Source organism: Rutilus rutilus (assembly GCF_951802725.1).
Source record: "Rutilus rutilus genome assembly, chromosome: 9".
Lineage (NCBI taxonomy): Eukaryota > Metazoa > Chordata > Actinopteri > Cypriniformes > Leuciscidae > Rutilus > Rutilus rutilus.
This window is the reverse complement of record NC_140223.1, coordinates 17,444,333-17,469,346: the sequence shown is the minus strand read 5'-3', so window position 1 is coordinate 17,469,346 and position 25,014 is coordinate 17,444,333. Positions and strand designations below refer to the sequence as shown.

Sequence of the window (25,014 nt, the reverse complement as noted above, 5' to 3'; positions counted from 1 at the left end):
TGAAGAACAGTAGAAGGGTAATTGTAGCAACAGGAAGGCGCAAATTATGGGCATCTTCTGATTACGGCCATGATTTGTGCGCACCCTATGGTATGAGATTTGCCACAAGGCCAACAGACAGCAAAAGGAGGATGATTTAAAGGCTGATATCAATTTGGCCAGTTGTCCTTGGGATTAAAAAGAAAAAAAAATTTACTTGTGGAGCCAGTTAACTACAGTAGCCTGATGCATTACATAACACCCCTCGAAAGACTCAAGAACGGTTGGACGCTCGAACAGCACACACAAAATTGTAAATGTTTATTGTAACCCATGCTCCACAATCCACAAAATGAAAATGTTGTCATCAGTTATACACCCTCATGTCGTTCCAAACCTGTATGAGTTTCTTTCTTCTGCTGAACACAAAAGAAGATATTTTGAAGAATGTTGGTAACCAGACAGTTGATGGACCCCATTGACTTCCATAGTATTTTTTTTTTGTTTTTTCTACTATGGAAGTCAATGGCTACCGTCAACTATGTGATTAACAACATTCTTCAGAACATCTAAATCAGAATAAAGAAACGTACAGATTTGTTACAACTTGAGGGTGAGTAAATAATGACAAAATTTTCATTTTTGGGTGAACTATCCCTTTAGGAGGATATAGTGAACACCTATGAAGGGTTGCAGTCAATCACACACACAGCTATAAAATGAAAAGTCAGTTGCACTTTATTTTACAGTATGTGCACTTTCAATGTACTTACAGTAATCTTACCCATGAAAAAAATGAGTAATGTAAGGTAACAACATGGGTCAAGGTTAGGTTTAGGGTTGATACCTAATTATTACCCAGTTATTACCAAGTACATAGAATGTAATGCGAAACAGGACTGTAAAATAAAGTGCTACTGAAGCTTCTTGACAGAAAATCAGACAAACCTCAATAATAAAATTGGGGATGTATTTCTGCAAATGCAAAAATGTTCAGTACCTAGATAATTGCAACATGGTGCAACCAATAAATATTGATGGGGGGAAAAGCAGAGAACAGGAAAACAAAACTAAGTTGTTTTGCTCTTGTGGGAGCCATTTGTGAGGATCCCTGCTTCATGCAGCTGTATTAATCGTCCACTGATGCAATTTAACTTCTTAGGTAGCTGCTGATGCTTTCAGTTCCTAGGCAACCAGAAGACGGCTGACTGCAGCTTAAAGCGACAGAGACATGGGATGTTACACAAAGAAAGTCAATGGAGGAAAGAAAAATCGAATTCTGTGTGTATTGCAGCGGGACTGTTATTTCCTGTAAAACGTCACATTTATTTTCTTACTATATATATATATATATATATACAGTGAGGAAAATAAGTATTTGAACACCCTGCTATTTTGCAAGTTCTCCCACTTGGAAATCATGGAGGGGTCTGAAATTGTCATCGTAGGTGCATGTCCACTGTGAGAGACATAATCTAAAAGAAAAAATCCAGAAATCACAATATATGATTTTTTAACTATTTATTTGTATGATACAGCTGCAAATAAGTATTTGAACACCTGTCTATCAGCTAGAATTCTGACCCTCAAAGACCTGTTAGTCTGCCTTTAAAATGTCCACCTCCACTCCATTTATTATCCTAAATTAGATGCACCTGTTTGAGGTCGTTAGCTGCATAAAGACACCTGTCCACCCCATACAATCAGTAAGAATCCAACTACTAACATGGCCAAGACCAAAGAGCTGTCCAAAGACACTAGAGACAAATTTGTACACCTCCACAAGGCTGGAAAGGGCTACGGGGAAATTGCCAAGCAGCTTGGTGAAAAAAGGTCCACTGTTGGAGCAATCATTAGAAAATGGAAGAAGCTAAACATGACTGTCAATCTCCCTCGGACTGGGGCTCCATGCAAGATCTCACCTCGTGGGGTCTCAATGATCCTAAGAAAGGTGAGAAATCAGCCCAGAACTACACGGGAGGAGCTGGTCAATGACCTGAAAAGAGCTGGGACCACCGTTTCCAAGGTTACTGTTGGTAATACACTAAGACGTCATGGTTTGAAATCATGCATGGCACGGAAGGTTCCCCTGCTTAAACCAGCACATGTCAAGGCCCGTCTTAAGTTTGCCAATGACCATTTGGATGATCCAGAGGAGTCATGGGAGAAAGTCATGTGGTCAGATGAGACCAAAATAGAACTTTTTGGTCATAATTCCACTAAACGTGTTTGGAAGAAGAAGAATGATGAGTACCAGCCCAAGAACACTATCCCTACTGTGAAGCATGGGGGTGGTAGCATCATGCTTTGGGGGTGTTTTTCTGCACATGGGACAGGGCGACTGCACTGTATTAAGGAGAGGATGACCGGGGCCATGTATTGCGAGATTTTGGGGAACAACCTCCTTCCCTCAGTTAAAGCATTGAAGATGGGTCGAGGCTGGGTCTTCCAACATGACAATGACCCGAAGCACACAGCCAGGATAACCAAGGAGCGGCTCTGTAAGAAGCATATCAAGGTTCTGGCGTGGCCTAGCCAGTCTCCAGACCTAAACCCAATAGAGAATCTTTGGAGGCAGCTCAAACTCCGTGTTTCTCAGCGACAGCCCAGAAACCTGACTGATCTAGAGAAGATCTGTGTGGAGGAGTGGGCCAAAATCCCTCCTGCAGTGTGTGCAAACCTGGTGAAAAACTACAGGAAACGTTTGACCTCTGTAATTGCAAACAAAGGCTACTGTACCAAATATTAACATTGATTTTCTCAGGTGTTCAAATACTTATTTGCAGCTGTATCATACAAATAAATAGTTAAAAAATCATACATTGTGATTTCTGGATTTTTTTTTTTAGATTATGTCTCTCACAGTGGACATGCACCTACGATGACAATTTCAGACCCCTCCATGATTTCTAAGTGGGAGAACTTGCAAAATAGCAGGGTGTTCAAATACTTATTTTCCTCACTGTATATATATATATATATATATATATATATATATATATATTGTTTAAACAGCTGGAAACTAATAATAAAAAAATAAAAAAACGTTTTAACCCAACTAATGTCTTTTGAAGTGATATGTTTCATTTTAAATAGCATGTACTTCTATGCCCCAAATGAAGAAGTAAAGGTAATTGTGGAAGTAACTGAAGGAGAAACACTGTGTTAAATCAGTGGAAATTGTTGTTGTTGTTGTTTTTTTGATGAAAAGAGTCCAGGACATCTCTGTAGAGGAAGTAACTAATTTTAGATGCAAAAATAGGAGATTTAATTGAATATGACGCACAAAAGTTCTTTAAAACTTGATGACCGTTAAAAATTGCTTTCCTTATTAACCCAGGCCACCGGGCCACATGAGGCCAGACACCTTAAGAATTACTGCTGCTCTTCACATGCATGATTATTTGCCTTTTTTTAGACATGCCCTTAACTATCATGAGAAATTATGTCTGCCAGGATTGGGCATTAAGTTGAAGAGGCTGAATCAGCTTTGGACATAGTCTGTTCTGACACATGAGACATCCTGGTACCAATTTAGGAGATCTATTCTTTGCAGCAATTCATTCAAGATTTCTATTATTCATGAGGGCTGGGTTTAAAACTAGCGTTCCCTGCACTGTAAGGGAAAAGATAAGAATTAATTATACTGATATAAAAGAATGTAACAGCTTCTTCCACTAAACAGTTCCTGGAGTGAAAACATTCGAAACTCAATGCAAATGTTAAGTCTTATCAAATAATTAATGAAAAATATGCTCAAGAGTGCATTCATGTTATCTCAGTGTTCTTATTTTTTAAGTGGTATGGTTAGCACATATTGTTTATATATATTTTTTAGGTTAAGATTATACTTGGATGAATCTGTTTTCCAATACTATTACAAGGCTATTACATACTTGGTTCTGATTGGTCAATCATATAATATTTTGCATAATGATCACTAAACTATTTCACCACTGAGATGTTCGTAGGCCTATATTGTTTTCTGTACTGTAATGGACTATTGGTCAACTTTTATTAGTAGATGTATGCTAGCATAGAGGTCAATTAACACTATGATTTCAAATAAATGTTTTATCAATACGCCGGCAATTATAGCAAAAATAAACCCGTGATTTATGACATTATACACTTTACATACATTATATCTTACTTAATTTAATCTAGTGGTCGAATTAAATGGTTTTTAATAATGAGTTTGAATTTACAATACAAAAGTATAGGCTATGCCTTGGCCAGTTCAACCTGTAGCGTAAACCAACAACGGCCATAATGGACCTATATTATGCAGATATTAATTTTACTATTCCCCTCACATAAATAAAAAATCAGATCATTGAAAAATTTGGTTATTGCTGCATTTCCACACGAGAAAGTTTTTTTTTTTTTTTTAACTAGTCTCTACATGCGATAAAAAGAAAATAAGCCCACAGCAAACATACAATTCAAGCACATAACGCAACCGATTTCTTCTAATCAGTCAAATAATAAAGTAGCGCTCTTTCTCTTGCAGTCGCGTTATAAATAAACCTCGCGTGCTCTGAGCGCTCAGCCCCTCAAGTATCTGTCAATGGAAATTCGGTGTCGGCTCGTATTTGTTTACATTGCAAACGACTAGGAGCATACTCGACACTAAAAACGTATTCGTCCATGCGGTTTAGGATGTATTTAGCCATTTGCAGAGGGAATAATCTGATCGCCGCAGACACCATTGATTAAATTGTCTCCCATAGCCATATTAAGTTGTACGCGGATGAGGAAGGGAATATCCGACCCCTTCCGCTCTACAGGTAAAAGGGCTTGAATGTGAATCTAAAGGAGATATTACAGCCTACCTGGAGACTCAAACTGTGACTTGTAATAGTAAGCTAAATTGATTCACTGTAACCATCAGCACATCTGAAACTTCCATATGCATGCACTTAATATTATCTTTGCAAGATAATAATGCAAACGTGTTTTCAGCATGCAATCAAAACTAAGAGTGAATTATACTTACTTCTCTTTTGACGTTCCATAGTAATTTCTCTTTAAATTCTTCATCTGTAGTCGAACCCATTGTCCCTGACTGTTAAACAACCCAAGTGCAGCATAAATTGTCTGGAGACATAAATCTGAACGGCTCGCCTGCCTTTTCCCCCAATGTTTTTTTTGAATCCTTCCTCCCCTTTCATATAAACGTGTGTACTGACAGCTGAGCGTTGACGCATCTAAGCATTGCCGAAGCGCATCGTGAAGCCATCTTCGGTTCCTTTATGACGCAATCGCCGCTGACCCCGCCCCCTCGTCATTGTTGATCAATGGGATAAATCTCTTCACGCGCCGTACGCTGTTCAAGGCAGTGACGGCGATTTATTTTTAGCTCCCCTCCACATTTGACAGCTCAGATGGAGGCGCTTGCGGTGGTTCAACCAATCAGGCATTGTCATTAAGCGTTCATCAAGACATGATGCTCATAAAACCTACTGGATGAAAAGATACGTGATGCGTGATGGTTATAGTCTCACATCCTATTATGGAAGGCACAGCTAGCTATTACCTATAAATGGCACAGGTGCATCCAAATGAAACCAAAATAGTGAAACTATTGAGTTGATACAGAATATTTAGAAGCTGTTTAAGGTACAATTTACATACCAAACCTGTAACAAAAACGAAACATACATAAGCTATTTTGAAAAATGTGTCCGTTTATTTTTTTTGTCAATTCATTGTCAAAGAGGACCAGTGTTGTTTTGGACCCCATTGACTTTCACTGTATGGGCAAAAAAACATTCTTCAAAATATCTTCTCTTGTGCTCTCATTTTTGGATGCACTATCACTTTAAGTTAATATAGAAATTTTCCATGAGCAGGAAACTTCTAGGGCACATTCATTCATTCTTTAGGCATTAAAAGCACATTTCTTATCACACTACAACCTAATTTTCCCAAATGCATCACCCCAATTTGTTTTCAAATCTATTTCCTATATTAATCATCTTAAATCACAGTATGGATGATTAACGTAGGCATAAGGCAAGATCGTAACAGAATTATGATCCTGTATGGTTAGCAGAAACAGAGTGATGTACTGTATTTGGCAGATTTATCTAGGCAAGATGTTATAAAAACATTCTATGATTAGATTAGTCATTACTATTTAAAAACATAGCGTTTTCCTCATAAAATAACAATAAATTAAAATATAGGAATTGATGCTAATTCAAGATCAACCTTTTTGTGTTCGGTTCACATTAATGTTTAAGACAGATTTCATTCAAAACACTGATTGTCAAGCCCCCTACAAAACAAAAAGAAAGCAGCAATCTGTACCGGCAGCAAATTACAAAGTGGTTAAAGGGTGCTGGTAGTTTAGTGTTCTCCACAGACGATGTGAAAACTGAGGCACTAGTTGGAAGGATATTTAGTGTCTTGGAAGCCTCAATTCACAGTTAGGCTAATGTCCAAGCGGTCTGTCATCATAAGTGCTGTATCTTTTAATGTGGATGCGACGCACGCGCTCCCTCAGCTCCACGGCCTCCTCCTCTTCACCGTGTGAGCAACAATTGTTCCGTCTGCGGGTGGCCTCCAACAGGGAGTTATCTGGGACTGGGAGAGTCTCATAAAGCAGGGCATTTAGTGTCTCCTCGTAGATCCGTGCTTCTGGAAACTCAACCTGAGAGCATTACAAGAGTCCTTCTTTGATACATTTGAACAGGCTATGAAAGTGTCTCTGCAAATACCTATTCAAACGGGAGTTACCTTTATCTGCTTCTTCTCAGTAGCATAAACAATGGATGTGCAGCAGACTTCCGCTAGTTTACGCTTCTGTCCGTAAAAGGACCAGCAGCAGATCTCGTCTCCAATCACATCTTTAATGAAGAGTACACGACCGCTGTAGCTCAGGGACAGCTTCTCAAACAACTCGATATTCTTGAGTAGGTTGTCATCCGAGTTGCTTTTGAGGAAGATAAAACCAATCAAGAAGACAAGTATTGACAGGAGAAGCTATGCGAATCTCTCAAAAAGTTAAATCACCTTGAATGTTAAAGGAGGATAAAACACTTGTATTTACCTTGTATAGGAATATTTGTTGTTACCTCGGTTGTAAAGTAGTTTCACAACAGGCTGTAAGTGAGAAAATGATAATGCCAGGAGACTTAGGATTGTAGATGATCTTGGTTTTATGTGAACAATATTTGCATCGCAGGATAGACTCACCCTTACGCAGCCTTGTATCAGTCTCTCCTCCTCTTTAGGAGATGTTATGAATGGGATAACACACAGAGCCTTTTCTTCATTATCCTACACAACAAAACAAGCAAGCAAATACATAAGAATATATGAATAGTCAAGTCAAGTATATTTGTATAGCGCTTTTCACAATACAGATTGTATCAAAGCAGCTTCACTGTATTAAATTAAAATAATACAACAAGGTTTGTTTCTAGTGGAATTTATTGATTGATAAAATCAAATTAAATATCCCCAAATATCAATTAAACTGATCAACAAACAAACAAATATCTCAAAAAGACTGGCCAAAATATCTGGGTCTCATTTCAACTACTTTTTTCTTAATACATACTACTTTTTTTAACATATATTATATTTTTAACAAGCAACATTATGGGAATTTGCCCCAATTCTCACTATGAATGAAATTCAATTCTAATGAATAACAATAAAAATGTGGTGGAAATGTGCTTGACTACCATTTGTCCCAATTTATTTTTTTGAAAACCTTGACAGGTTTCATGAGAATAACACATGATCAAGCGAGTGCACAACATCCTTTCATTATTCTAAACCAACCTGCAGGGCCTCCTGGCACAAATCTATCAAGCCCTGGATCAGGTAATACTTGGCTTCTGCTAGGAGCTCCATGATACCCTGTCTGCTCTTGGGCAGAGTCACAAATCCATCTCGGAGATAGCTGAGAATCAAACCGAAGTGTTTCCCACAGCGATCTATTAGGATCCAACCTAAAGAAAAAAAAAATAACAACAGAGAATTCACTTTAACAACATCAGCACCGAGTCAAGGTTAAAGAGGTCTTATCTCTGCGATGTCTAAATAACTTTACCTTCCTTATCGGTGAGCACTTCCTTTTTGCCGCTAAACATGGACCTCAGCAGGGTGTCCTGTCGGGTGAGCACTTGCAGTGTGGAATAGTAAAGATTTCCGCCAACATTGAGCTGTACATACTTGTTGCCGGTGACACCGCGGTAGGTGCAAGCGTTAGTCTTGGGGCAGGCCACTGAAGAGACTGACACAATGGGCCCAGTTTGCGGTTGAAGCTGGTGCAGGCAGCTCTCTCCTGACATGTCCCGCTGTAGGTAGATAACCACCCTGCACACGATGGGTCTGATTTCCCCCGCCGTGGTGAATGTTGCTGGGCAGGCTGCTTGTGATGCCAAACCTACATGCTACACATCACCTAGAACAACATGTGTACAACTTACATATAATACAAGACTCTGCTATGATTTATTTAAATTTGATATTACGGTCAAATGTCTAAGTTAGCTCTGATATTTATTTACAAGTAGTATATTTAAGGCATAACGACAGCTACTAAGAACTTGAACTATAAATAAAAAATAGAAAGAGATATACATATTTGTGTGTGTTCTAGCCTAATATTTGCTTTATATACACAGTACCGGTCAAAAGTTTGGAAACATGACTGTTTTATGTTTTTGAAAGAAGTCTCTTATGCTCATCAATACAATACTGTTCAAAAGTTTGGGGTCTGTATATTTAGTTTTAGTTTTTGAAAGAAATTAATACTTTTATTCAACAAGGATGTGTTAAATTGATAAAAAGTTATAGTAAAGATTTATATTGTTAGAAAAGATTTACATTTTAAATCAATGCTGCTCTTTTTAACTTTTTTAGTTATCAGTGTATCCTGAAAAAGAAAGTATCAAAGGTTCCAAAAAAAATATTAAGCAGCACAACTGTTTTCAACACTGATAATAAATCAGCATATTATAATGATTTCTGAAGGATCACATGGCACTGAAGACTGGAGGAATGATACTGAAAATTAAGCTTTGCATCATATAAATGAATTATATTTTAAAATAGAAAACCGTTATTTTGAATTGTAATATTTCCCAATATTACTGTTTTTTTTTTCTGCATTTTTTTATCAAATAAATGCAGGCTTGATGAGCATAAGAGCACAAAACATGAAAAACAGTAATATATACACACTTTTGACGTAACTGACTAACACGCTCTCTCTCTCTCATATTACATATATATATTTTAATTAAAAAAATTTAAAAAAATTATATATATAATATATTATATATATATTTATATATATATATATATATATATATATATATATATATATATATATATATATATATTTTTTTTTAATAAATATATATATATACACTTTTTTTATGTACCCTAACCCTAACCCTATAATAATAACATTATATAATAATACATACACTAGCAAAGCCTCAAATACTTGTGTTTATAAACTGGCAATTCCTTACAAAACTTGTCTGGTCCGCTTAATCTAACGACCCACACCTTTTCTAGACTTTAGTTAAGTTTAATGCTAAGCTAAAAGTAGTCAAGTTGGTTTAATTCAAAACACTGAAATGGCAAGTTTGCCATCACGAAACTGTTCATAATCGAGAAAACTCACCCACTCTGCTGCGGTAACTCTTGGGCGTTGAACTGAACCCGTAGACTTGATTAGTTCGACAGTTTTACTTCGAGCATATTTTATAAGAAAAAAGTCAACAGGTCTATCTGAAGATTTAGAAAGGGAAAACACTTTTTTACTTCAAACTTCAGTAGTAATACAAAGGTGTGTTTTTCTTCTTCTTTGAAAGAACAATAGCAACAGGTTAAACCGTGATAAGGATATACTGCCACCCAGTGGCTAGTGCAGCGAGTGTCAACCTACTTGTACAATCTTATCTTTCATAATAAATAACATTTACAATATGATGTAAAACCGAGTTTTTCAGTCAACTAGCCCACCTTTATATCCATTTCCATGACCTAAAATCATGTTTAACTATATATGGTATCTATATATGGTATAATTTTAACCGTTACAAAACTAGTCTCTCAGCCAAACCACTTTAATAACTTTAATTCAAAACATTAACTAACATTGTGTTACTTAATTTTTTTCCTGTTTTTGTTTCACATTTAAAAAAATGACATATCTTCGTTTTGATTAGTTAATATATCTTTAATATCGTATTTTATTCCTATATTCACAAGTTGGGTATTTAATTTCACAAGTGATGAAGTACTTTTATTTTGAAATGTACCCATTTCACAAGTGAATGTTCTAGATTTCTGGAAATATAGAATGTAAATCTCCATTATTCTAAGACTTCTACATGTTAGCCATTATACAATATCTATTTTTATTAATAAAGTAGGCATTGCATTTCATTATGCTATTTGTAGTTTGTGGGAACTTTTAGCCGCTTTTGAGGGTGACGGTGACGACATTCTAAGAACCGCCTTCGCGCCGCAGTTCATATGTTCGATTGGCTCTCTCTGCCTGCCAATCACGACAGACGTAACCAATCAAAGTCGTTTGTCCTTTCCACTCGCGCTCCGGGTACTAGCTGCATCATATTCAAGATGTCTGCGGTGTCTATGTATCCCATGTGTGTCCGGGCGAGCCGGGGCCTCCTCCGACTGAGGCAGGGGGCCAACGGATCCATAACCCCTGCGGTGCTGGATGTTGTCCGGTCACTCTCCGCTGACACATCTAGCAGTAGTGCCACAGGTGGACTGGCCCAAGCAATACTGCAAGACCGGCTTCAGCAGCAGAAAAGCCAGGTGAGCGCTGCCTATGACCGCCTGACATTCCTACATGACAGGGTATTAGACAGCCAATTATTGCCTTTTGGAAAAATATTTACATTCTTACATGTTAATACTGAGGTGTTGAGTATGTCGATGCAGCACAAACGACCACACTTTGTCAAATACTTTGGTCTGATTAGTAGAGGTCGACAGGTGGTGGTTTGAATGAATTCAGACACAGCAGACAATGTTATGTGTGATAGACCAAGGACATTGGTTACATGTTCACATCATCAGTTGAAATCAATGCAGGTTATAACCTTTAGTCTTAAATATGTAGCATTATGAATGGCTGTAAAGAACTGTACAAAGAGCTAGATTACATATAGCCTACTAATTGTATGAAGATACCGAGTTTCTGTAAAGCCTGACATATAAAATAATAATAATAAAAAAAATAGTAAGAAAAAAAATCTGATTTATTTAAATGGACCTGTTAGAAAATAACATCTTAAAAATGTTGCCATGTTTGTTTTATGATTTGTATCATACTTACATCAAAATTTGTGGCTCATGTTGTATGAAATATGGAGCCAAAACTCGAGGAGGAAAATACCTCAATTTTGCTTGTAATGTAAATCAATGAGATTTGCAACAGTACAGCAGCAGACTACTTGCATAAAATGTACGCACATATCAGTTGTATCTGCCAATTATATGTCTCAGTAAAATATTAAAATTCTTAGTTTTATGATCAAAGCTCTGTAGTTTTTGTTATGGGGGGCAAAACATAATAAACATTCCTCAAAATCCCGGTGTATTATATTTCATATTTGCATTTTAACATGATTTTTATGAAGTAAATGTTCGTCTTGAAATGGCAACAACATGTAAAATAACATGTAAACGTTATTATTACGTTTACTTTAGAAAAAGCACTAAAGATTTCACAGTAAAAAGGCCACGTGTCTGAAGACGTTTTTTGACCATGTTGATAATTTAGAGGCCATAGAAAATCATGTACCAAATATGATACAGTAGACTTTATAGGGTTAAACTTTACTTTTAAAAAAAAGTTTGATTTTGTTATATCCTTAAATTACAATTGAGTGTGGTTTAAAATGACATTTGAATGACTTTCACATTGGAGCTGTATCATGCAAGGTCAGGAATCCTCTTTTGACTGTTGAATACAGATAAGGGCTGAATGTCTGTCAAAGGACCGTGAGTTTCACTGAGTGACAGTGACAGCTGTTCAGAAAAGTGTAATTTGTGCATATTACTTAATGATTAAATGATTAAAACTGGCTGCTGTGTAACGTTCCAGGTTGAAGAGTTGGCAGTCTTGTTGAGAAATTGACTTAAATCCCATGGTTTGTAATGTAGGCACTAGGCAGTTATAAAGTGGGATGCTTTTGACACATTGTTTACAGGACCAGCCTCCTCCAGAGGGTGATGACTCCGCTCACAAGAAAGATGAACAGGGTGAGGACAAGAAACAGAAAGAGAACACGGCATACGCTAAGAAGATGGTCCTTCGGTTAGCGGGAATTATGGGACTTGGAGGCACAGTCGGAATCGTATACATATTCGGTGAGTTTGCCTGTTGCTTTCTTATGCTAAGGTTGGGCACTAGAGGATTGGAATTTATAAGCTTGAAGATTTTCTTTCAGCATCGTTGGATTATTCGAAACTTTTGTGACTGGCATGTTTTGGATTATTTTTTATATTATTGGATTATTGTTTGGATTATTCTGGATCATCATGAAGACATTGGGATGGAATTGTTCCTGTAATTTGTATGAATCATCACATATGTGATCAACATATATGGGCTACTATGGTGATTATTTTTTTTAATACTTTTTGTATTGGAAGATTAAGTTGTGGTAATGGCAAACATGTATTTAACTTGCATTTTTATACTTATTACCAGTGTTGGGAGTAACTCATTACGAAGTAATTCATTACTGTAATTTAAATGCGTTCCCATAAAAAGTAAAATATGATTACTCTTACTCTTAAATACTGTATAGACTATAGAACAATTCTATATAAAGCATCAAAGTTTAGTGTCTAATGTTAAAATCTATGTTTTTAATTAAACCTTCTCCCTTTAAATGCTTTGGTTATTTCAAGAATAATGTATGCGATTTTATATATACTTTACTTGAAAGAATTAAGAGCAGTTTTATATCTGTCCTTGTATTGTTCAACTGGTCTAGGTTGATACGGTATTTAGAAAGTAATTAATAATAACCAATGCAATACTTTTTAGAGAGAGTAATTGGTACAGTAATGTAATTAGTAGCTTAATTAGCCTATTTTTTTTAGAGTAACGTATCCAACACTGCGTATTACCTTTTAACATGTTTGTTTTGCATGCAAGTTCAATAATAATGTATTGTCTTTGTTTAGATAAAAGAATGAATTGATAAGTGAATAAACGTGTGTGTAAAATATTAGACATTTTATTATGTAAATGTAAAAGAAAAGACTTCCGTGTATCATAAAAAGCTAAAATAAATGTCTAATATCTATTAGATATTAAATATTTATTATCTCATTTAATTTTGTTTTAATGTTTTGTTGCTTGCATAAACTCTCAAAGGTTTGAAATCATGTGATTAAATTTTTTTTGTGTGTGTCTGGTCTCTAGGTAGCAATTCCGTGGATGAACAAGGAAATAAGGTAAGCATTAACTATCACACAACCAGGTTTTATAGTTTTTAATTTTTTATCCTTTGTTAGTATTAAAGGGTTAGTTCACCCAAAAATGAAATTTCTGTCATTGATTACTCCCCCTCATGTCGTTCCAAACCTGTAAGACCTTCGTTGGTCTTCTGAACACAAATGAAGATATTTTGATGAAATCCCGAGAGCTTTTTGACCCCACATAGAGCAAGCGATGTTTTTACCACTTTCGAGTTCCAAAAAGGTAGTAAAGACATCGTTGAAATAGGCCATGTGACTACAGTGGTTCAACCTTAAAGCTATGAAGCGACGAGAATACTTTCTGTGTGCAATTTTTAAAAATAAATTCCTTTAAAGAGTTTGACAAGGAATCACTGAGCAGTGTTTCAACATTTTTGACATCACCCATACATTTTCTATAGGCTACACGTTCTAATGAGTTATGAATTTCACCACCTTTCAAAGAAAGAAAAAAGTTAATATCAGATTTGTTGAATATATTAAGTTAGCAGTCTTAATGGTGTCCCATCGTTTCCCTCAATTTTTGTAGAATATGGTAATTTTAACAAGCTCTAATGCTGTGCTATTTCCCGTGGCACACTTTCTCACCTGCACTCCCCCACCAGTCTCTTTCTATTGAAACTACAATGGCTTCTGGCTTACAGGCACTTCAGTCAGGTGTCGGTGTGAAGATTTTCGCTCTGTAGGGCACACTTCTCATAGTGCTGTGAATTTCCTTTATTCAGGGAGCAGACTTCTAGCACCTTTCGAGGTGGCCCACTTCAAACAACTCGCTTTACAAAGCCAGTCTCTCAGAAGACTCTATGAAATGTGTTTTGCTTGTTGGCGTTGCGTTTTGTACCTCTCTCTCCCCTGTGTGGAAGACCTGTGCTACTGTAATTGGAGCTTTACTTTGATGTTGTGACAAGCACCAGTATTTTGTATTTTTGCATATAGTTTGTAATGCTCAGAAGAGATTCTTTCTATAAATTCAGTGCCATATTTCCAATGTCATAGTGAACTATCATTATATGACTGAGTGATCGCAATGTCTTAAAGGGATTGTTCACACAAAAATGAAAATTCTGTCATCATTTACTTACCGTCATGTTGATTCAAACTTGTATGGTTTTATTTCATCTGTGGAACACAAATAGAGATTTTGGGTGAACTATCTTTTTAAGGTGTTAAAGGCCTTAGAGCTCATAAATGAGCATTAATGCCTGTTTGGCTTCTTGAAGATCAAATTAGCACGGTTACTTTAATGAGTCTGGAAGCCACCCACTGTTTCCCACCTCCAAAGGGGCACACTTCACAAGTAGATGCCAAATGCACCTAGCCTGGAGGCATGTGCCAGAGGTATGAGGTGTGGATTAAGGAAGGTGGTCACTTTAAAGAGCACACCTCCACCGTTGTTAGACATCCTGTTTTGTTACCTGCTTAATTAGAGCCCACTTGTAAGGGCACACTTCACAGGTCAGTGTGACCTCACATGAGTTCAGAGGGCCATTGGTGCCTTATCACACACCTCATTCGTTAGATTGGAGGGGTTTTACTGTTCTCAGCTCTTGTGATCTTATTGTGAGCACGAGACCTTCGTCCTGTTCCCGTACTGTAATTTTTTTTTTTTTCGTCTCAGGGACTGGCTTTATGATCGGTCTCCCACGCTTCTGTCTTCTTGCCCTAATTGTAAATCAGAAAAAGAACAATATTAAGAAACTTTTATAGCAGAAACAATTGTACATTTATATACACCACAGTTTAACATTTTGGGGTCGGTAAGTCTCATGTGCTCACCAAGGCTGCATTTATTTGATCAAAAATACTATGGGGTGGGCAACGTGACCAAAATCTTATTTCACTATATGAAACTTTTTTCACAATAACGATATATGTCACAATATAGTTATTTTTATTTAATTACATTTTTATGACTAAAATAAGACAAGACTACAAACCATAGGACAAATACAGTAGAACAAAGAAATTAAATTGAAGTTAAATTAATTTAAAGTTTGTTTTATTTTTATAAATATTATTGTCATTAGGTACAGTAGTTATATTTAACATGTTGTAAGAAATACTACAGAAACTGAATAATCAAATGTCAAGTCACCTTTATTTATATAGCGCTTTTTACAGTACAGATTGTATCAAAGCAGCTTCACAGTGATAACATGAAAATAATACAACAAAGTTTGTTTCTTGAAGAAAATTGCGTCATCGTCCACCGTAGGGCAGATCAATAATATTGTTGAATGTTAAGTGTCTCCAACTAAGCAAGCCAAAAGCCAAGGCAACAGTGGCAAGGAACCAAAACTCCATCAGGTGACAGAATGGAGAAAAAAAAAAACTTGGGAGAACCCAGGCTCAGTCGAGGGCCAGTTCTCCTCTGGCCAACGAGCGAACAGTGTATGATTATGATTCAGGCAGCATTACAGGTCAGAAGTCAGATTGGATCAGAACATTCAGAATACTATCCAGTTTCATCTGGTTAGGAGTCGGAGTCATCACGCCGGTATGGAGACGAGTTTGTTGAGGATCAGTGCCGATGGCTGTCGTGTCAATGAGGCCTTCACAGGGCTGATGAGGCTGGCACCTCAGGGATGGGTTGTGGATGGGTCCAGGCGCAGGTCCACCATCTGATCTGGATACGGCCCGGATCCGGCTGACTTCAGTAAACCTCGGAATAAACAGAAAGACTTACATTAGCGTAGATGCCATTCTTCTTATGATGTAACGAGTACATCAGGTGTTATAGGAAGTGTTCCCAGTTCCGGCTGACCTAATCTATGCAGCCTAATAATCAATTAACTGATTTGAATAATAGAAATGTAATGTTCTATGTGAATGCCAGGTAAAATAGATGCGTTTCTGACAGAGTGTGTCTGCTTCCCGGACAATGTTAGGAAGACTGTTCCAAAGTAAAGTTGCTAAATAGGAAAAGGATCTACCGCCAGCAGTCGATTTTGATATTCTAGGTATTATCAACTGGCCGGAATTTTGAGATCGCAGAAGACGTGATGGACTATAATGAGTTAAGAGCTCGCTCAGGTACTGGGGAGATAAACCATTTAGTGCTTTGTAAGTAATCAGCAATATTTTAAAATGTATACGATGTTTAATAGGGAGCCAATGCAGTGTTGACAGAACCGGGCTGATAATGGTCATACTTCCTGGTTCTAGTAAGAATTCTAGCTGCTGCGTTTTGGACCAACTGGACTTTGTTTATTAAGCCTGCTGGGCAACCACCCAGTAGAGCATTACAATAATCTAGCCTTGAGGTCATGAACGCATGAACGAACTGTTCCGCATTTGTCAATGAGAGCATATGTCGTAATTTAGATATATTTTTAAGATGGAAGAATGCGGTTTTACAGATGCTAGAAACGTGGCTTTCAAATGAAAGATTGGTATCGAAGAGCACACCCAGGTTCCTAACCGACGACGAAGACTTGACAGAGCAGCCATCAATTTGTTAGACTATATTCTGGGTTAAAGGGTTAGTTCACCCAAAAATGAAAATTCTGTCAGTAATTACTCACCCTCATGTTGTTCCAACCCCGTAAGACTTTCGTTCATCTTCGGAACACAAATTAAGATATTTTTGATTAAATCTGAGTGCTGGATCACTCCTCCATAGGCTTCTAAGACACTATAACTTGCTGGCCCAGAAAATGTATTAAAGACATCGTTAATATACTCTAAGTGACTCCAGTGGCTCAATCTTAAGTTTATAAAGCGACGAGAATACTTTTTGTGCGCACAAACAAAAAAAATAACGACTTTATTCCACTTTTCATTTCCTTCTCTCTGGGCCTCGAGTCTTTTCACGTAGTGTTTTAGCGCAGCGCGTCTGTGTTGCACATCACCACGTAGGCTCACTATTGGGCGACGCTGGTCATGTGTGTGATACGTGATGACGTGCAACACAGACGCGCTACGCTTAAACACTACATGAAAAGACTCGAGGCCCAGAGAGAAGGAAATGAAAAGTGGAATAAAGTCGTTATTTTTGTTTGTTTTTGCGCACAAAAAGTATTCTCATCGCTTTATAAACTTAAGATTGAGCCACTGGAGTCACTTGGAGTATATTAACGATGTCTTAATACATTTTCTGGGCCAGCAAGTTATAGTGTCTTAGAAGCCTATGGAGGAGTGATCCAGCACTCAGATTTTATCAAAAATATCTTAATTTGTGTTCCGAAGATGAACGAAGGTCTTACGGGGTTGGAACAACATGAGGGTGAGTAATTACTGACAGAATTTTCATTTTTGGGTGAACTAACCCTTTAAAACGTGCATAGGTTTTTTGCCCAATAATTAGAAACTCTGTTTTTTCAGAATTAAGTAGTAGGAAATTACTAGTCATCCAAATTTTTATATCAGCTATGCATTCCGTTAATTTTGTGAATTGGTGCGTTTTGATAAGAGCAAATCATTTGCGACTCTAATGAGAGCTGTCTCAGTACTATGATATGGTCTAAATCCTGACTGGAAATCCTTGCAGATACCGTTTCTTTCTAAAAAGGAACATAGTTGTGAAGATACTGCCTTTTCTATTAATTTTGACAGAAAAGGTAAATTCGAGATCGGCCTGTAATTGACTAAATGTAAAAATAACATTGCATTGTTGACTTTCTCTCCAGTCATAACCGACTGTGTTTAAGTAGATAAATACTCCACATGATTTTACCAGACACCATGATCGCATGGTGTCTGGAGAGCGCTTGCTTTGGATGCGTCAGTCAGTGTTAGTTTTTCACGGCTTATTACGCTTAACTCTTATGCATGTCCTCATTCATTCAGGTTTCTTTATCAGTCTAAAGTGTCAAGAACTTTAAGTAGTGCTGTGCAATGTGGATATATTTACAAACCGCAATCTATCTAGCGATAAGACACTTTACATCATCATGATGATATACATCATCATACCACCCAGCCCTAAAAAAAAGCTCAATAAATATTTCTTATTATTAATGTTGAAAACGGTTGTGCTGCAACCCATGATACAGGATTCTTTGAATTGAAAGTTCAAAAGAACGGCATTTATTTAAAAAAAATATTAATTTGTAATATTATAAGTCTTTACTGTCACTTTAACATCTTTAATATATTTAATATCTTTAACATCTTGGTTTAATACAATTATTAATAATAATAAAAAAATCTGTGCTTTATATATAATTATATGCCTTTAGTTTGATCATTATTTTGCATAGATGAATTATGAGCAGCATTACAGTAATCTAAATTTAGTGTTGATATTAGTTAGTAAAACTTTAAGATATTTTATAAAACTTTAAATAAGAATTTGTTAAAATCCCCCTGTAGTAGTCAATCCTTTTATCCCTTAAAACTCATCTTTGATCACCAAAATTACATATTTAAAAAAAAAATCCTGTGAAAAATAAAATAGCTTGAATGTTACTCCAAACCCTTGCTTCATTTAGTATACGTGGTTCTATAAATATGCAAATTAGCCCCGCCTCCACTCAGCTCAGAGATGCACTCGGTCAACTTACTGTAGTGAACGCTGCACAATGGTATTGAATTTGCACATGGTTTGTCTTAAAGCATATTAAAAACACCACATAGGCATATAAACAATATTAAAAACTAGATTTTTACCACAGGGGGTCTTTAACATTGGATCATGAACTAATAATGAGCAATAGTTGTTGTTTTTTTCATTACAGCATTAATCTAGTTATAGCTGGAGTCATGGTAGTATGTTTTCATAGCTAGTTTGGTTACTGCAAAGTAGATTGGCTGAAGGGTCAAATGGTATTAAAGGTAATTACTTAAATTATTAAAACTACATTTGTAGACACCTTATTGGTCTTGATCTTGGAAAATGTTGATTTCAGAAGGATTGCCAGCTCTCCCAACTGTGGGATTTAGACACCACATGTTTAGGTGTTCATTATCAGGCCTCTATGGTTTAGGGTCCGCTGCACAGACACACTTCTCACAGCACTCGGGGTGAGATCATGGGTGTCACCTCATTGCTGCTTGCTCTATAAACCACACACTTTTCAAGTTCTCTTTAAACTGTGGCATGTGCTGGGCTAAGGTGTGTGCATGGGAAAATCTTGTTCGCTGGTGCCACCTCTCCTGGTCTGCTTCCTTCACCTTTTTCAAAGGGCACACTTTAACATATGTTTGCAACCACATAGGAGACAAATGTGAAGTGTGCCAGATCTTTGCTTGTAAAAATTGTCACCTCTGTCCACTCCAATTGGATGTCAATTGTGTGACAGTGTGGGACTGGGAACCTCGCTCTCTTCCCATGGACAGGTTTTTTTTTTTTTTTTTTTTTTTTTTTTTGCCAGGTGGACATTTTAGAACCATTTACCTTTAAATTTAGGACAGAAAATTATTTTTGGTGCCATTTTATTTTCAAATTGCTTTGAATTGGTTTTTAAATATCTTTTTTGTCTACTGTGCCTTAGGCTCACCCAAAAGTTTTTACAAGCAATGTGTTTTATTGACAGAAAACAACTTAGACTAAAATATTAATCTTGATTTATTTTATTTTTTTAGAATCCATCTCAGTATTAATTAAAAATGAGAAATAGATATTGTCAACTCAGCCTCAGCGTCCACACAGCTGTCATGTTATCAAGCTTATCCAAAATTTACGCAAAATAGACACTGACACAGTCAAAATGTGTCATCGGAGCAACGCTAAATAAATGTCACTGTTTTGGTCTAAGTCCATTTTGACCAAAATTTGTTGTTTGAAATTCCACCGGTCCTGGTTAGAGATGCAGCGATTGCAAACAAATTGGAAATCGGAATCGGCCAAGAAAAATGCAAGTGTCAATTTTCTTCAATACAAAATTAATTTTTCATAAAAAAACAAGTAAAAATATACAAATAAAATAACAAATAAACAATTTTCAGACAACAGCTCAAATAGATGCAATTGAATAAAGAGAGATATGAAATAAACACGGCTTTAAGTTTTTCAGGTGTATATTCAGAAATACTACAGAAATTAAAGTAATCAAATGTAAAATAACACTGGATAGTCTTCATTGTAAAAATCAAATACAGATTAATGCTTACAATTAGTTACAGAAGTTATTCAGTCAAGAGCAGAGAGTGATTTTTCTTTGTCTTTTGTATTTTTATTAAAGCAGAACTTGGTAACTTTTTTAACTTAATAAAACTGTCTAGAAATAATTTGGATGGTTAAACAACCTGTTCTGGTGATATTGGTGACTTTCCCCGCTCCCCCCAGCGTTCCCAGGCGGAAAACCTACCTTGCAACTTGGGGACTACCGTCCCGGCAAGATAGAAATTGGAAGTCTCGTGAGAAGCGAGAACGAGAACGAGCGCGAAACACGAATTGCTTTACGGCAATTCGACATAAACACACGCATATATGATGTATTACCAGATTACCCACCTCGGTAGACATAGCTCCACACGATACAGTTGGCTTTCTCCGATCATAACAAACGCACATGAGCAGCGGTAGAGAGGGGGAGGAGGCCGCCGCAAGTGAGTTTTTTATGACCGTGTTGTGAAATATACGCCCTCCCACAGCTGTAGGGGGAGCTCGTGGGGAAAACATGCGACAACAAAAGGGAAAATCAGCGAAGAAGTGACTAGAGTTGCCGAGTTCTGCTTTAACATGACAGACAGCAACAGCAATATTAGACCGCTGTCACTTTAAGAGTTTATGGGATCCAATATACTGTTACACAACAAGCATTATCTTTTTCAACTAATTAGGTTCCAAAACTGACTGTGTAACTGAATACTGGCCCAAGACGGGCATTTTGACATAATTTTGTGTGTATTTGACCGTTTAAGCGCAGTAAGCCACTCATTTTGGTACTGCTTTGAGACTGAGAGGCGGCTTGTTCGCGCTCCTTATGTAGATCAGTGGTGTGCGCGCGAAACCTGCGGGAATTAGTACAATTATGCACAATACAAGCACTATTTATCCGGAGCGAATGAGACGAGTGAGTGAGAGGTGGGTGTGTGCAGAGAATGTCTAATAGGAAGAGAATTGGCACTCTCTGCTTACTTCCGGTTTCTGGACTGGTTGCAGTAACACGTCTATGTCCATGCGGGGGCGCTCGCAGGCGAGCGCAGAATGAATGGAGGTCTATGGCGAAAAACCCTCAAAATCCACTTTTCTCAGGATATAATTTTTTGTCTAGTAATTTGAATGTTGTATTCGAAAGGAGATGCAAAGAAATTACACATTGCCTGGTGTTAGATTTTTTAGAGTCACTTATTTGGTTTAAAAAGTCTTTTAAAATGTCAATGACGTCAGAATGCTGACGTCATTAGCAGAATGCTAGCGTGTTATGGGCAACAACAACTCAACCTGTAAGAAATCGAAAAGAAATAAGTACTCGTTCATTCAACTTTCGACCTATAACCCATGTTGAACTTGCAAAACCTACAATAAAATCTGAGATTTCTCAACGGCAATCGGGTGAAAGAGACACATTTAGCCGTCTAGCCCCATAGACTCCCATTCAGTCTGCACTCGCCCGCGATCACCTCCAGTGGAATTCTAATGGAACTGCAACCAAGATCGATACAATGGGGCTAATAGGAAGTGCCAAGGCTCTCCGTAGACGGGCTCTGGTGTGTGTCACTTCGCTGTCGGAGAGAAGAGAGTGAGAACGCGCAGCTGACGTTATTGCCTTTGCCGCTGGAAACAAAATGGACCAGCTCAGAATCGGAGAATCCAGACAAAGAAACACGACAACAGAACCAACAGAGATATGGAGACATCAGAGATTAAAGATGTCTATGAAGTAAATATATCTAATCAGAGATGCACCGAAATGAAAATTCTGGTCTGAAACCGAAAATTCAGGATGCACGAAAATAGATAATCAGTTAAAAAAATTCATAATCAATCAATTAATCAAACTTTTTAAATAATCATCAAGCAATGCAAATCTTAAATTAGTCCCAGACTAAAATGCATGTTTGAGCTGTTTTAATTGAAAGTAACTTGGACCGACACATCTTACATTATGCCAGTGCCATTGCTTAGTTTTTTTTCTAAAAGCTAATTAAATTTACTAATTGAGCTATCGCTTAATCCTGGCTCAGTCTAAGTCCTGTTTGTGAAACCAGGCCTCAAATAGCTAAAACTGAGTTGTACAAACATTTGTACAAAATATTAAAGTGTGCCAAAACAACATTTAACCTATTGTTTGAATTTTGGAATAAAATCGACTATAAAATATATTTCTAATGTTTCTCATCCCTTTCTCACAGACATCGCTGAAAAGTTAGTTAAGTCATTTAGATTTGGATGCGTCAATAGCAAAGCAAAGAAAGCTGTGCACCCATTACTAATGTTACTTGAAGGTCGGGAGAGAGAGAAAGCACTTCTCGGCACGTAAGCGTCAGTTGGATTAAAACTAAATTGTATATGTACGTAAAAACAGCACAGCTGTTGTGATATTACAGAAGAAGTGGTATCAGTGTATCCCTAGTAAAAAGGCTTGAGGTGTTTCCTCGGGAAGATTGCTACCTCAAAGCTTGTGTTCCTGTAGGCTGTGAATCACTTTGAATGGGCACACTTCGCAGTCAGTTGAGATGTAATGAGACTTGTGAATGGCGTGTGCCTGGCCTTTCAAAGATGAGTCACGCGTCTCATGCACGAGACACCGAGCGAGACTGCGCTCATTAGCCTTCTCGACAGAAGGTCTTGTCACGCTGCCAGAGTGTTTTCGCGCCTCAGTCATTTAGTTGTCGAAAGGTCTCAAGAACATTCAACCAGTTTAACCTGTAACAGGAAAGTGTTTGGGAAAGCACGCTGTACGTGCATTTTGTCATCACCCACTGTTTCACATTTGACAATCGCACACATTTCACTTGATTTATGTGTTTACAAAAAAAGTGCTTGGCTGTTATCATTTCCTGCAAGCAGGAACAAATTTTTACGTGACAGTTTAGCTCAAGGACTATTTTGAAAGGAGGAACCTTCACCAAAGCATGGCCTTCAAACAGACTGTTTATACAGCATTTGTCCCGCGAATTAAACCTTTGAGTGATGTCCAGAAACAAGTGACTCGAAGGACAGACTTAGCACGATGTGGTAATGTTTGTTGCCGACACTTCTTCGGTATATTGACCCTTTTGGACTGGTTGTCTCCTAACACGGCACACTTCACATGTAGTTGAGGCCTTTTTGGAGATATGTGTGGAGTGTGCCAGGCTTTTGGGTGCCATTTTTCACAACCCAAGGTCTTAATTGAAGGGCACTTAAAGGAAGTGACAGCGTGAGACCAAAGGCTGAATCCTCTTCTCATAGAACAGAATCGAATCTTTATTGGTTCATGTAATGCTACAGTGGCTGTTGAAGTTTGTTTCTGTGTCCTTGCTGAATAAAATGTTTATTTCTTTAAAAAAAAAATCTTTTGAATGGTAGTGTATTCACCTGGAATTCTAATTTATGTTGAACAGCAGTGTGTTTGTGGGTAGATAAGAGTACAGTGTAGTTACACGGCTTTCGTCTTCAGTGGTTGTGGGTTTTTTATGATAAAAATTCATAGCTCACTCATAGCAAATAAATACAAAAACAGATCTGGTCTGATTTTGCTTGCATGCTCACTTGGCATTGACAAGTTGGCACTTGCATATGCTGCCCAGAGTCCTGTGTGTTAGTTCCATAACTTTATATGGATATAATTATCCATATGGCTATAATAATACTATAAACGGCAATCTCTCTCATTGTATTATCGGGCTTCTTTATCTTGTTATAATTTAGCCAAACGTTTTAGTTTTTTTTTTTTTTTTTGTGGAACATAAAATAGGATATTTTGAAGCCTGTTGAGAACCAATAGTTTTGGTTCAATTTTATGGACAAAACAATACAGAGACGTTTCTCAAAATATTTTTTTGTTTTACAGTAAGAAGTCATACATATTTGAAATGACATGGTGAGCAAATGATGACAGAATTCTCATTTTTGGGTGAAGTGTCCCTTTTAACAAATTGGCTAAATCAAGCGGTGTTTCCTTGTTTTCTTCAAATCTGACAAAGTGCAAAAATATAGTTCGCCAGCAGGAGGCAGAGTATATTCTTCATTCTCAACAAGGTGTTGATGCTTTTCTTAACTCTATTTATTTATACTGCCTGTTTTCACTTAACCATTATAACTGAGTGACTTTTGTCTGTGATAAACCAGAAAGTTGGAGCTTGCGGATTCAATTTTCCCCTTCAGCCCAAAAAATACCACTTAGCCCTTTGTCCAGTGGAGGGCGCCAAAGCGGTTCCAGTACAATGAATGATTGCAGTAGTAGGAGAATGGCAGTGGTTTTAAACAGGCCCTCTGCCCCCTGTTGTGCTGTGAAGGGGTCCCAACATGCAGCATGTGGTGATCTTGGATCCCAAGTGGGCCAGAACACGCTGACAGACGCAGCTGAATATTCATTGGTCTGGTGCTTATTGGTGAACTGGTGTATTGTTATTAAAAGACCAATATATCATTTATTTATTTTTTACAATAATGGCTAACAGTACTGTGCCAAAAAAGGTATTTATTCTAAGCACGCACTGCAG

The 25,014-nt window shown here is 37.2% G+C and overlaps 3 protein-coding genes across 6 annotated transcripts in view; 1 reads left to right on the top strand and 2 right to left on the bottom strand.

Moving 5' to 3' along the window:
• The window catches only part of sgsm2 (small G protein signaling modulator 2), a 55,056-nt gene extending 49,805 nt beyond the window's left edge, over positions 1-5,251 (bottom strand). For all 3 annotated transcript variants that reach the window (XM_084418964.1, XM_084418965.1, XM_084418966.1), the window contains exon 1: positions 4,979-5,251. In XM_084418964.1, coding sequence (XP_084275090.1) covers positions 4,979-5,038 — 60 coding nt within the window. In that variant the 5' untranslated portion in view covers positions 5,039-5,251. The remainder of the gene's footprint in view (positions 1-4,978) is intronic.
• Positions 5,252-5,655: 404 nt separating this feature from the next.
• On the bottom strand, positions 5,656-9,872 carry tnfaip1 (tumor necrosis factor, alpha-induced protein 1 (endothelial)). Of its 2 annotated transcripts, none has more exons than XM_084418986.1 (7): positions 9,635-9,872; positions 8,048-8,401; positions 7,777-7,946; positions 7,183-7,266; positions 7,037-7,089; positions 6,724-6,919; positions 5,656-6,637 (listed from the first exon to the last, which is right to left on the bottom strand). In XM_084418986.1, the coding sequence occupies exons 2-7, from the start codon at positions 8,286-8,288 to the stop codon at positions 6,419-6,421; spliced, it is 963 nt and encodes a 320-aa protein (XP_084275112.1). In that variant the 5' UTR covers positions 8,289-8,401; positions 9,635-9,872; the 3' UTR covers positions 5,656-6,418. The 2 variants fall into 2 exon arrangements, with proteins under 2 accessions (XP_084275112.1, XP_084275113.1); XM_084418987.1 differs by having other exon boundaries at positions 9,639-9,767.
• A 656-nt stretch (positions 9,873-10,528) lies between these two features.
• timm50 (translocase of inner mitochondrial membrane 50 homolog) overlaps positions 10,529-25,014 on the top strand; it is a 33,758-nt gene continuing 19,272 nt past the window's right edge. Inside the window, exons 1-3 of the mRNA XM_084418083.1 lie at positions 10,529-10,797; positions 12,198-12,357; positions 13,424-13,455. Of these exons, the coding sequence (XP_084274209.1) occupies positions 10,597-10,797; positions 12,198-12,357; positions 13,424-13,455 (393 nt within the window). The 5' untranslated portion in view covers positions 10,529-10,596. The remainder of the gene's footprint in view (positions 10,798-12,197; positions 12,358-13,423; positions 13,456-25,014) is intronic.